At 43.1% G+C, this 12,284-nt stretch overlaps 1 protein-coding gene across 1 annotated transcript in view; it reads right to left on the reverse strand.

Annotated features, from left to right (window-relative positions):
* Positions 1-12,284, reverse strand: part of LOC135085312 (cytoplasmic aconitate hydratase-like) — a 75,568-nt gene that overhangs the window by 15,363 nt on the left and 47,921 nt on the right. The window contains exons 12-18 of the mRNA XM_063980102.1: positions 10,419-10,581; positions 8,488-8,588; positions 6,844-6,963; positions 5,436-5,592; positions 3,954-4,060; positions 2,862-2,990; positions 1,412-1,548 (exon numbers count right to left, since the gene is read on the reverse strand). Of these exons, the coding sequence (XP_063836172.1) occupies positions 1,412-1,548; positions 2,862-2,990; positions 3,954-4,060; positions 5,436-5,592; positions 6,844-6,963; positions 8,488-8,588; positions 10,419-10,581 (914 nt within the window). The remainder of the gene's footprint in view (positions 1-1,411; positions 1,549-2,861; positions 2,991-3,953; positions 4,061-5,435; positions 5,593-6,843; positions 6,964-8,487; positions 8,589-10,418; positions 10,582-12,284) is intronic.

Below are 12,284 nucleotides of genomic sequence, written 5' to 3' on the forward strand. Positions count from 1 at the left end.
AGAGGAAACACGATTGGAATGGAGAGGAGACGAGCGGAAAGGAGAATTCTAGCGATGGGTCCAGCTATCAAAATTTGGTCTGTTTAACGCTGTCAATTGTCTTTAAATTACTAAACAGATAGTGACGCTACTCACCCCTTAGAAGCGAGGAACCTGGCGGCCGGCGAGTTCCTAGCAATGGACCCGGCTGGCGCGATTGGGGGACTAGCGGAGAGGGGACTAGCGGAGAAGAGACGAGAGGAAAGGGGACTAGCGGAGAAGAGACGAGAGGAAAGGGGACTAGCGGAGAGGGGACAAGATGCGACTAGCGGAGAGGGGACTATAGGAGAGGAGACGAGAGGAGAGGGGACTAACGGAGAGGGGACTAGCGGAGAGGAAACTAGCGGAGAGGGGACGAGAGAAGGGGGGAATAGCGGAGAGGGGACGAGGTTAGACTAGCGGCGAGGAGACAAGATGAGAGGAGATTAGCGGAGAGGAGACAAGAGAAAAGGGGACTAGCGGAGAGACTAAAGGAGCGGAGACGACTAGCGGAGAGGGACTAGCGGAGAGGGGACTAGCGGGGAGGGTACTAGCGGAGAGGGCACTAGAGGGGAGGGGACTGGCGGAGAGGGACTAGCGGAGAGGGGACTAGCGGAGAGGGGACTAGCGGGGAGGGGACTAGCGGAGAGGAGACAAGAGAAAAGGGGACTAGCGGAGAGGGGACGAGAGGAAGGGAGGGGAGACTAGAGGAGAAGAGACCAGATGAGTCTAGCGGAGAGACTAGCGAAGAGGAGAGGAGACGAGAAGAGACTATCGGAGAGGGGACTAGCGGAGAGGAGACGAGACTAGCGGAGAGGAGGCAATTGGAGAAGAGACGAAAGGTATCTAGCGGAGAGGAGATTAGAGGAAAGGAGACGAGCGGAGTGAAGAGGACTAAAAATGTCAGCTGTCCGTCTATTGCTGTCTACGTATCGCAATGATGATGATGATGATGATGATGATGATGATGATGATGACACTCACCCCTTAGAAGCGAGGAACCTGGCGGCCGGCGAGTTCCTGGCGATGGACCCGGCTGGTGAGATGTGGTCTGTGGTCACCGAGTCGCCCAGGAGCAGCAGGCAGCGGGCTGACTTGATGCCGCGACTGGGACTAGCGGAGAGGAGAGGAGACGAGAAGAGACTATCGGAGAGGGGACTAGCGGAGACTAGCGGAGAGGAGAGTAGACTAGCGGAGAGGAGCCTAGACTAGCGGAGATGAGACAAGATGAGAGGAGATTAGCGGAGAGGAGACGAGACTAGCGGAGAGGGGACTAGCGGAGAGGAGACGAGCGGAGAGGAGAATTCCAGCGATGGGTCCAGCCATCAAAATGTGGTCTGCTTTACGCTGTCAATTGTCTTTAAATTACTAAACAGATTGTGACGCTACTCACCCCTTAGAAGCGAGGAACCTGGCGGCCGGCGAGTTCCTGGCGATAGAGCCGGCTGGCGAGATGTGGTCTGTGGTCACCGAGTCGCCCAGGAGTAGCAGGCAGCGGGCTGACTTGATGCCTGAGATTGGGGGTAAGTCCTGGAAGGGATAAAGATTGATTTTATATTGTTTTGAACTTCCATGGTCACTGTCATAATTTTTATTACTGACGGGTTGCTACCATGTACAGTAGAATCTCGATTATCCGGACTTCGATTATCCGGATATCCGATTATCCGGACTCATTCTTTATGGTTCCTAAATTCCGATTTAGGGTCTGGACCCATCAAAACGGCAAAGCGCCGCCACCGTAACACGGTACGCACGTCGTCTTAGTTCATTGTTTAAAAAAATGCATTCATCCAATGGTCTATAATTCAGATTTTAGACTATAATTCTAAATGATGAATTGAAAACCCTTTTTATTGTAAAAAGTTAATTATTGTTTGATTTTACTTTGAAACCAATTATCCGGATTTTCGATTATCCGGAACACCCCTGGTTTTAATTGATCCGGATAATCGGGATTCTACTGTACCTTAATTTTGAGTTTCCGATATTTCGGCACTGTTACTCCGTGACCATGGCGCTTGCAACAGTGCCATGGCGCTTGAAATATCGGAAACTCAAAATTAAGGTAAAGCCTGGTCCGTGAGCACGTAGAATCCCGTCCAATGACCCCAAGCTACCCATCCTTATCGCTCGCGCGTAATTATGTTGCTGTCGCGCTCGCACACTCACTGCGGGCGCCCTTCGCACAGTCGCGACAGCAATATAATTACGCGCGAGCGATAAGGATGGGTAGCTTGGGGTCATTGGACGGGATTCTACGTGCTCACGGACCAGGCTTTAGTAGTTACATATGATAGCAATCCCGTCAGTAATAAAAATTAGGATTGATTTTATTACTTTTTGAAAACAATAACCGTTAAATAAATATAGAAGTCACAATAGCCGAACGGTGAAGGTGTCGGACTAGCCGACTCGTGATCCGAGGAACGCGGATTCGAACCCCGCCGAAGGACTATTGTGGTGAGCCCACTCGTAACACAAGCATATTTAGCTTAGGAACCTACTACAAAAATACTATTTTTTTTAATTATAAGAGTCAAAAAGTAACAGTTGTAATTTCGAAAGGTCTGGCGTTTTTTTTTGTATGGAGTCACTTCTAATTTTTTCTTTTTTTTTCTCGTTCGTCTTTTTTCTCTTTTCTTTTTTTTCCAATGAAGTTTGTGTATGTGTTTTTTGCTGAGGCACTAAGAGCGCCTTATTTCCTTTTTTTTCTTTATTCTCCTGTTTTCTTTTCTTTTACTTTTTTTTTCTTTTCTCTTTTTTTTCTCTTCTTTCTTTTGTTTTCTCGTCTTTTTTTTAAGTGCAAATGTGTGTTTTGCTACCAAATTAATTTCACTTACCCTGCTCATCCCATCAAAGAACGGCGGTCGCTTGATGTAAGTTGAACTGACGTCCCAGCCATACAGCTTTCCCTGAGGCACTGAGAGGGCCTGCCACGAAGGAGAGCCTTGCTCGATCTTCTCGTACACCTGGAATATTAATAATAATAATTCACATAAGACTATACATTTTTTGGATCGTCGGTTCACCTAGTGGGAGGCCTGCCCACGCTACGTCTTCCGGCCCGTGATCGCCACTCAAGAACTTTCCTGCCCCAGCGGCCATCAGCTCTACGAGCTATGTGCCCCGCCCACTGCCACTTGATTTTAGCGATTCAAATTATGTATTTTTAAGTTAAATAAATCTATGATTAATTGGATTCATTTAAAAATACTTAGTTTTAAAACTTATAATAATTTAGTCATATTTTAACTGAGAAACATGTTTTGCTCAATTCTCGCAATTTTTTACACTGTTTCTTGCGGAAAAAATAAATTACGTTATACTTGCCAGAAAATCCTCCCTCTTTTGCTGTGACCATTGAGCTACTAAGACATCGGACCCGTTAAGTTTATTAGGTACAGTCACGAAATGAAAAGGTTCGTCAGTTTTCAAATTGATTCCTTCAACGAATCGCGAGCACATAATAATAATATTACCTTTTGAAACTATGTTACAGAATAATCTCGAGTTAGAGAAAATAATCTTTAACTGTTCGCCAATAAAGTTCAAAATTATTTAGATCAAAGTTGTTTGACGATTTATCTTGTCAAGATTAATTATGATTGATAAACTAAAACCTTCTTGTTGGTTCAACCTGCCATTATTATTTCTATTAAATAAAAAAAAACTACATTTTGTAACATTGCATGGGATAGAAAATTAAACAAGCAAAACCTTATTCGTTAGCAAACGTCATATTTATTTAATAGCAGCACTGTTTCTTGCACGGTTATGTTGGCAGGTTTGACTCTTACAATACCTAGTGCAAGCGAAAACCGACACTAAGGTGACGAACCTTTTCATTCCGCGACTGTACTTTGTGAACCAGCTGCACAAATCAGTTTAAGGCAATTTATTTGTCAAGTTTTATCAAATGTTAGTGTGCAAACCTCCTTGAACATGCCCGGGATGACGAACTTGTTCTCCACCTCCTGGATATCGGAGCGAGTGGGCCAGATGTCCCGGAGGAAGACCGGGCTGCCATCGGGACGGTTGCCTGAAAAGTAATGTAGATTGTGGTTTTAGACAAAATTGTCATAGGATTTAGAATGATCATGCATCATAATTCATGATGCATTATGAAAAATGTTAATGCATGATTTAAGATGCATTATGTATGATGCATGTTTAATTACATTATACATACATAATGTTAGAAATCATTGGGGGAGGCCTATGTTCAGCAGTGGACGTCCGATGGATGATGATGATGATGTTGCATTATACATGCTAGATAATGAATGATTCGTGATGCCGATGAACGATTGTATGATAAGTGATAAAGGTTGTATTATGTACTATTAGAGGCCAGTAGATCTATTCTCATAAATAAAATGGATACTTTACATTCACCTTATATTGCCTAGTGTCTATGCTCGTATTATGTAAGAACCTTTGTATGCTAACATTGAGTAATAAAGAATTTGAAATTGATGATAATATGTGAACTTACCGAGAGGCTCTGTCCAAATCGATGTCCAGCTATCAACAGCAGCGGCGAAGCTAAGTAGTTAGCTCGCATATTTGGATGGATAGCTTACCGAGCCTTGTGAGTGACTCAAGTGTTTTGCTAGATAATAAAATATGGTAATAAATTCTTGATACATGATTGATCATGCCTGATAGACGATAGGTACTTGATGCATCTTGCTTACCGAGCGGCTGTGTGTCCAGAACTATATCAACTGTACCAGCCAAAGCATATGTAATCACCAATTTTTTATTTTATTTTTATTTTTTTGATGCATGATGGATGATTCATGCATGACACTTGATGCATCTTGCTTACCGAGCGGCTGTGTGTCCAGATCTATGTCGACTATACCAGCCAAAGCATAAGCTATCACCAGAAGTGGCGAGGCTAGGTAGTTGACTCATATATTCGGATGAATGGCTCACTGAGCCTCTTGAGTAGCTAAGTGTTGTGTTACTGTGTTAGATAGTAAAAAACGTATGATGATTATTCTTGATGTATGGATGGATATGCATAATAGATGATTCATGATTTATGATAGATACTTGATGCATGATGGATGATGCATGCATGATAAACGATGCGTGAACATACCAAGAGGCTGTGTGTCCAGATCTATGTCCACGGTACCGGCTAAAGCATACGCAATCACCAACAGCGGTGAAGCAAGGTAGTTGGCTCTCGTATTAGATGATTACGGTCTTCCAGTGGCTAGTGTTACATTAGATAGTAAAAGAAGTATGATGATTAATGATTATTCTTGATGCATAATGGATTAGGTATGCCTGATTGGTGATGCCATGATAGATGAATATCATAGTCGATGCACGATACACACGCTGCATCGCTGATAGATGATGCATTATTTAAGCATGATAGACAATGGCTGATGACTTACCGAGTGGCTGTGTGTCCAGATCTATATCAACTGTGCCTGCTAAAGCATAAGCTATCACCAGCAATGGTGAAGCAAGGTAGTTGGCTCGTGTATTAGGATGGATACGGCCTTCGAAGTTGCGGTTGCCTGATAGAACACCGCAGCAGACCAGCTCGTTCTGAAACATCATCATCAGGTCATCTAGTCTCCACTGCAGGAGTCTGACCCTCTAATTTACCAGAGGCAAATGGAGGATTTGTCCTACACTCCCCACGCTGGTCAGACTGGTTAAAGAGTCCTGATGTACGTTATTTTGGATTGTTAAATATGTATTATTTACTATATACTATTGTCGGCCGTTTGGTGTAGTGGTTCAGAACGGACTACTATGCCGAGAGGTCCCGGGTTCGATTCCCGGCCGGGCAGAAATTGAAATGATGAATTTTAATTTCTGTGACGGGTCTGGGTGTTACTATGTATAATATGTATGTATTTAAAAAAAAAAGTATATAAGTAGTATATCCGTTAAGCTAGCACCCATAACACAAGCATATTAATTGCTTACTTTGTGGCTAGATGGCGCTGTGTGAGATTGTCCAAAGATATTTATTTATTTGTTTATTACACCTATAACAAATGTGATTTTTTATTTACTTATTATACCTCGTATTTCAGTCTGTTATGTTCAGAGGGCCTAGTGTGAGTTTTCATCAAACGCGCTCACTAGTGAGCGCGTCAAAAAATTACATTAAATGTATGACGGATTGTACAGCGCCCCTAGCGGGAAACGTTCAAGAACTAAAATTTCATACGTTTTTATAACGCGCTCACTATAAGTTTGATGTAAACACACTACGCCCACTGAATTGTTCCACGGATTGTACGGTGTACTTAGAGAATCTAACCAAATTCCTCTATAACTAGTCCAGTCAATAAAGCATTATAGATGGAAATCCGTGGAACACAATTTCTGACTTCGGGACTTTATTTAGACTAGTTAGGAGGTGAACATAGCAAAAGTCCCCGCCCTTAGCCCTTGAGCCGGCGGGGAGAGGGGGGTTTAAAGGTACCACTTTTCAGTTTTTCGATATCTCACCTGTAGCAAAAATAAGCTTTTTTTAGTTCATAGTAGTCATGTCACTAGGACGCATAGTTTCCGAGGATTAAGCGAAAAACTGAAAAGTGGTACCTTTAAACCCCCCTCTCCCCGCCGGCTCAAGGGCTAAGGGCGGGGACTTTTGCTATGTTCACCTCCTAACTAGTCTAAATAAAGTCCCGAGGTCAGAAATTATTGTGTTCCACGGATTTCTCTCAACACCGTCGTTAAAGCATTCATTGACTGGACTAAACGGTATACCACCTGTAAGAACGTTAGGTACCTACACAACATAGAAATTGTCTGCTCAACTTAATAAAAAATCGACTTTACCTTCTCAATGGTGTTGGCTATGTTGTCATCAATGGGCCCTGAGTTGCCGATGCACGTCATACACCCGTACCCCACAATATCGAAGCCGAGTTTCTCTAGGTACGGGATCACTCCGGATTCCTGCAAAAAAACAAATAAACATAAATAAATACCCACTTATATTTAAACTCTCTCAAGGGTCTATAAGACCTCAGGGCCTAGTAGTGAGCGCGTCAAAAAATTACAATAAATGACCACACCAAAACTAAAATGACCACAGAATAATAGTAAGTACTACGTACAGAAGCTTTACTTCGCGAAGGTATTTAAAAAAATGTATGCTCAATGTCATTTACAATATGGTGTAATTTAGCCTGTCTCAGGAGTCAAGCACCATTTTGTTGACAAACGTCAGTGATCGGCACTGCGCCGAAGCTATAGGGCTGACTTCGGTAAAATGATGTGACGTGAGGTGCCAAACTGCGGAAAATGGCGGAGGAAGTATATGATTTAGCATGAATTATCATGAATAATATTAACTACTTATTTATCTCTCAGTGTCTTGAGGCAACTTAAACGAGTAGATTCTGTGTTTTTATTATTATTTCGGCAGTTAAATACTGCACAGTATTTAGTACACCATTTTCTTTATTTTCTTCCATCATACACAAGAATACGCGTGCGTGAGTCAATGTTCGCTCGTATGTGAGGCCTTGTCGAATAGTATCCTGTAGGTGGGCCATCGTGCGTGTTTTGTTTTCGATGTAAGCTCGCGGAGATGAACAGGCCTGGTATGACGGATTGTACAGCGCCCCTAGCGGGAACGTTCAAGAACGAAAATTCTCATACATTTTTTTAACGCGCTCACAAGTGAGGACGTTTGATGTAAACACACTCAGCCCTCAGCACTTTTCAATCAAAGATAAGTTTACTTGTATCATTTGATACATTTAAGTGACCCCTATACAAAATGCCTGTTGTGTTACCATAGGCGTCACTTAAAAATAAGGGATTCATGGTGAAAACAGGCATAATTCCAGCTATTTGGCTGGAAGGAGGTCATTTGACGTCCACTGCTGGACAAAGGCCTCCCCCAAGGATTTCCACAAAGACCGGTCCTGGCCTGCCCACATCCAGGCGCTTCCTGCGACCTTCACCAGATCGTCGGTCCACCTAGTAAGAGGCCTGCTCACACTACGTCTTCCGGCCGGTGGTCGTCACTCGAGAACTTACATATTTGATACACTGTACGTAATCAAATTCTCTATTATAATGTAGGATATTTTCAGAGCCATCATTTCGGGACACATATCGGCTGGCGCTGAGAAGTGGCATCGACTAGGGGTGGTTCTATTCTATCGCAACTACAGTTAAAGTATCATCATCATCATCATTTCAGCCACAGGACGTCCACTGCTGAACTAGGCCTCCCCCAATGACTTCCACATCGCACGGTTGGTAGCGGCCTGCATCCAGCGCCTTCCTACTAAGGCCCGGTCGCGGAGCACGTAGAATTTACCCATCCGCGCAATATAATTACGCGCGAGCGATAAGGATGGGTAGCTTGGGGTCATTGGACGAAATTGTACGTGCTCCGCGACCGATCTAATAATAGATCTTTATTAGGTCGTCGGTTTACCTTGCGGGTTATAAAATATATCATACCTTCAGATAGTAAGTAACCACTCCAGACCCTGGCGAGAGAGACGTCTTGATGTATGGCATCACGCTCAGACCGTTCTTCACAGCATTCTTGGCCAGGAGCCCTGCGAAAGAATATTGCAATGAATAATCACGAAAATGACAGAAAAGTTATGGTAATAATAAAAAAATATTTAAAATTGAGATAGAAATATAAATAAAGAAATAATAATAATAAATACACTTTATTGCACACCAAAGAACAGAACAGAAATAAAAGGAACACATAAGGTACAACTAGGCGGTCTTATCGCTATGAAGCGATCTCTTCCAGACAACCTATGGAAAGGGCAGTTACTTAAAACAAATAATATGAAGGGGAAGGCGGTGTCGACACTAATGAATGATGTAATGATGTAAGTACCTACACTAGACTAAAGAACGAAGCACACTTATCAATCAACCCGGAAAGGTACCGTGACGTCAACTCGAGGCGGTCAGTATTTTTACGGATAGCGTCTGGAAGCCTTTTTAGGAACTAGGCACTACGAGACTATTCCCACTTCTCGTTCCCACCGCTGCAACTCCTGTGTAGCCAGGATCTACAGCTTGACCGCCACAAAAACCCAACCAATGAAGGTCGTCCCGGGGGAAAGTTAAACTGTCATTGGACCCGCAACGAAATTAATCAGAACATAGGAGGAGTTCGAAATTAAGGTTCGACTTCCCTCCATTGCAAAGCGGACAAAGGTTTAAAACCTTTAAGAAAAGATTATGCACCACGGACAATAAATATCAATTAAGGGGGCCTATCTTATGAGCAATTAGCAACTACCTGCCAATAATATTTTTCACAAAATCGCTTAAAAGTACGGAAAAATTTCGTAGTTGCGACAAGGACGATGATGATCATCTGCCCCCAGCATGACGCTCGGATTGGAGGAGGTACTCGTAAACTAGTTCCTAGAGTGTCTGCGAACTAGAGTGTCTGGCTCCTAGTGTCTGGTTCCTAGAGTCCCTAGCTCCTAGAGTCCCCCTAGTTCCTAGAGTTCCTAGCCAGTTCCTAGAGTCCTTAGATAGTTACTAGTCTCAAGGTAGTTACTAGAGTCTCAAGGTAGTTCCTAGAGTCCCTAGCTAGTTCCTAGAGTCCCTAGCTAGTTCCTAGAGTCCCTAGCTAGTTCCTAGAGTCCCTAGCTAGTTCCTAGAGTCCCCCTAGCTCCTGTCGCCCCCAGTTCCTAGAGTCCCTAGCTAGTTCCTAGAGTCCTTAGGTAGTTACTAGAGTCCCTAGGTAGTTCCTAGAGTCCCTAGGTAGTTACTCGAGTCCCTAGGTAGTTACTCGAGTCCCTAGAGTCCCTAGAGCCCTTAGGTAGTTCCTAGAGTCGTTAGGGAGTTCCTAGAGTCCCCAGCTCCTAGAGTCCCCCTAGCTCATGTCGCTCCTAGTTCCTAGAGTCCCCCTAGCTCCTAGAGTCCCCCTAGTTCCTAGAGTCCCTAGGTAGTTCCTAGAATCCCTAGGCAGTTCCTAGAGTCCCTAGGTAATTACTAGAGCCCCTAGGTAGTTCCTAGAGTCCGTAGGTAGTTCCTAGAGTCCGTAGGTAGTTTCTAGAGTCCCTAGGTAGTTCCTAGAGTCCCTAGGTAGTTCCTAGAGACCGTAGGTAGTTACTAGAGTCTCTAGCTAGTTCCTAGAGTCCCCCTTGTTCCTAGAGTCCCTTGTTCCTACAGTCCCTTGTTCCTAGAGTCCCCCTAGTTCCTACAGTCCCTTGTTCCTAGAGTCCCCCTAGCTCCTAGAGTCCCTAGGTAGTTTCTAGAGTCCCTAGATAGTTCCTAGAGTCCGTAGGTAGTTACTAGAGTCCCTAGGTAGTTCCTAGAGTCCCCCTGGCTCCTAGAGTCCCTAGCTCCTAGAGTCCCCCTAGTTCCTAGAGTCCCTAGGTAGTTCCTAGAGTGTCTGGCTCCCTTACCTGCGCCCAGCATGACGCTCGGGTTGGAGGTGTTGGTGCACGAGGTGATGGCAGCGATGATGACGGAGCCGTGGGTGATGGTGTAAGTGTTGCCGTCGCTGAAGGTGAAGCTGCCCGATGATGACAGCTGCGATGGGGACAGGCCGTAGCCTTTGAAGCCGACCTGGAAGAGAAATAGTTTTTTTAGATAATAAAACTCATAAAAACTCATTTATTTCTGTAAATAGGCTTAAAAAAAGCACTTTTACACGTCCCAGTATTAACCCTACCACTGCTTCAGGACAATAAATGGGCCAGTGCTGAGAAGAAGCAGCGCAAGAAACTCAGACACTATTGTCAGCCTCTTTTTCAAGGGTTTACAGGCTTTCAAATGTACAAAGTTATAAATATTTATGCGAGCTAGGCAGTAACGCATCTAATGTTTACTAAGATATTCCAGGGCAGGCCTTCGCACTAGGTTGACCGACGATCTGGTGTGGAAATCCTTGGGGGAAGCCTTTGTCCATCAGTGGACGTCGAACGACAAAGATAACGCAGACTAAAGACTTTTTGATCTCTCAAAAGCTTTTGAGTGCGTAGAACATCTAACGCTAATTCGCAAACTGCATTATTATGGGGTAAAGAACTCGGATTTGAATTTAATACAATCCTATTTAAACTTTAGAGTTCAAAAAGTTGATATAAATGGTGTTTTGTCTTCTGGGTCACCTGTGAAAATGGGAGTTCCGCAGGGGTCCATTCTGGGTACATTCTTGTTTCTTATATACATTAATGATCTACCATATTTTGGAATACAATATTTTATGTATGAAAAGTATGGTTTAAGAGCACAATATTTGACGATTTGTAAGTACTATTTATTAGTCTAAACAAATAAAGAAATCTTGACTTTGACTTTGTGGGCCGATAGTTGGGTCGGGCTGTTAATCAGTATGAATGTTACAGTCAAAACCACTTTTGACTGCAAACAAAAAAGTGGTTCCCCCGATTTAAAATTTTATCAATCAAAATTCATAATAATATAAAGTTATGAATAATGGAAATTACTAGGAAATCGTTTTAAAGTGTAATTTCGATTACGTTTATGTGATTTTTGCATAAGTACAAAATGATAAATTTTGATTGTAATATGAACTTATGGAAGTGCGCGCAATGAGGGCTATCGTTTTTATACTTAACAGTTGACACCCCTGGCGATTGACAGGACCTTACTCTACAGTGGCGCCATCTTGATGAGTGCAAATGCGATAGTCCTCGTACCACTTTAGCGCTCACCAGTTGGTGCCACTGTCTTCGCTACTAGCAAGTGACAGGACCTTACTCTACAGTGGCGCTAACTGGTGAGCGCTAAAACGATAGCCCTCATTGGACGTTCCTAAAACGCAAGAATGTATCAATATAAAATGAGTTTTCTTCACATTCTCTACAACAAAACAGCTATTTCATGTTATTTATTTATTTCTAGAAACCAACAGCGATACATTTAGTACTTAGTGAAATATTTGCAGGTTTATGATCTTTCTTAATATTCATCATCATCATCATCATCTCAACCACAGGACGTCCCCTGCTGAACATAGGCCTCCCCAATGACTTCCACATCGCACGGTTGGTAGCGGCCTGCATCCAGCGCCTTCCTGGTACCTTTATCAGGTCGTCGGTCTGTTATTCTTAATATTATCCTATTGTTTTTTATAATAATTATGTACTTAATTGAAATGTTTCTCAGGAAGTGAATTTATTATTAATAGGGATGTTTCCTGGGTCAAAAAGCAAGAGTTTTAATTAGTCCGTCAGTTAACTTATCAAAAAATACTCTACACGTATTTTTCACTTTTTCAAACTAATGAAAATTTAAAGAGATAA

The sequence above is a fragment of the Ostrinia nubilalis genome, chromosome 28, assembly GCF_963855985.1.
Source record: "Ostrinia nubilalis chromosome 28, ilOstNubi1.1, whole genome shotgun sequence".
NCBI lineage: Eukaryota > Metazoa > Arthropoda > Insecta > Lepidoptera > Crambidae > Ostrinia > Ostrinia nubilalis.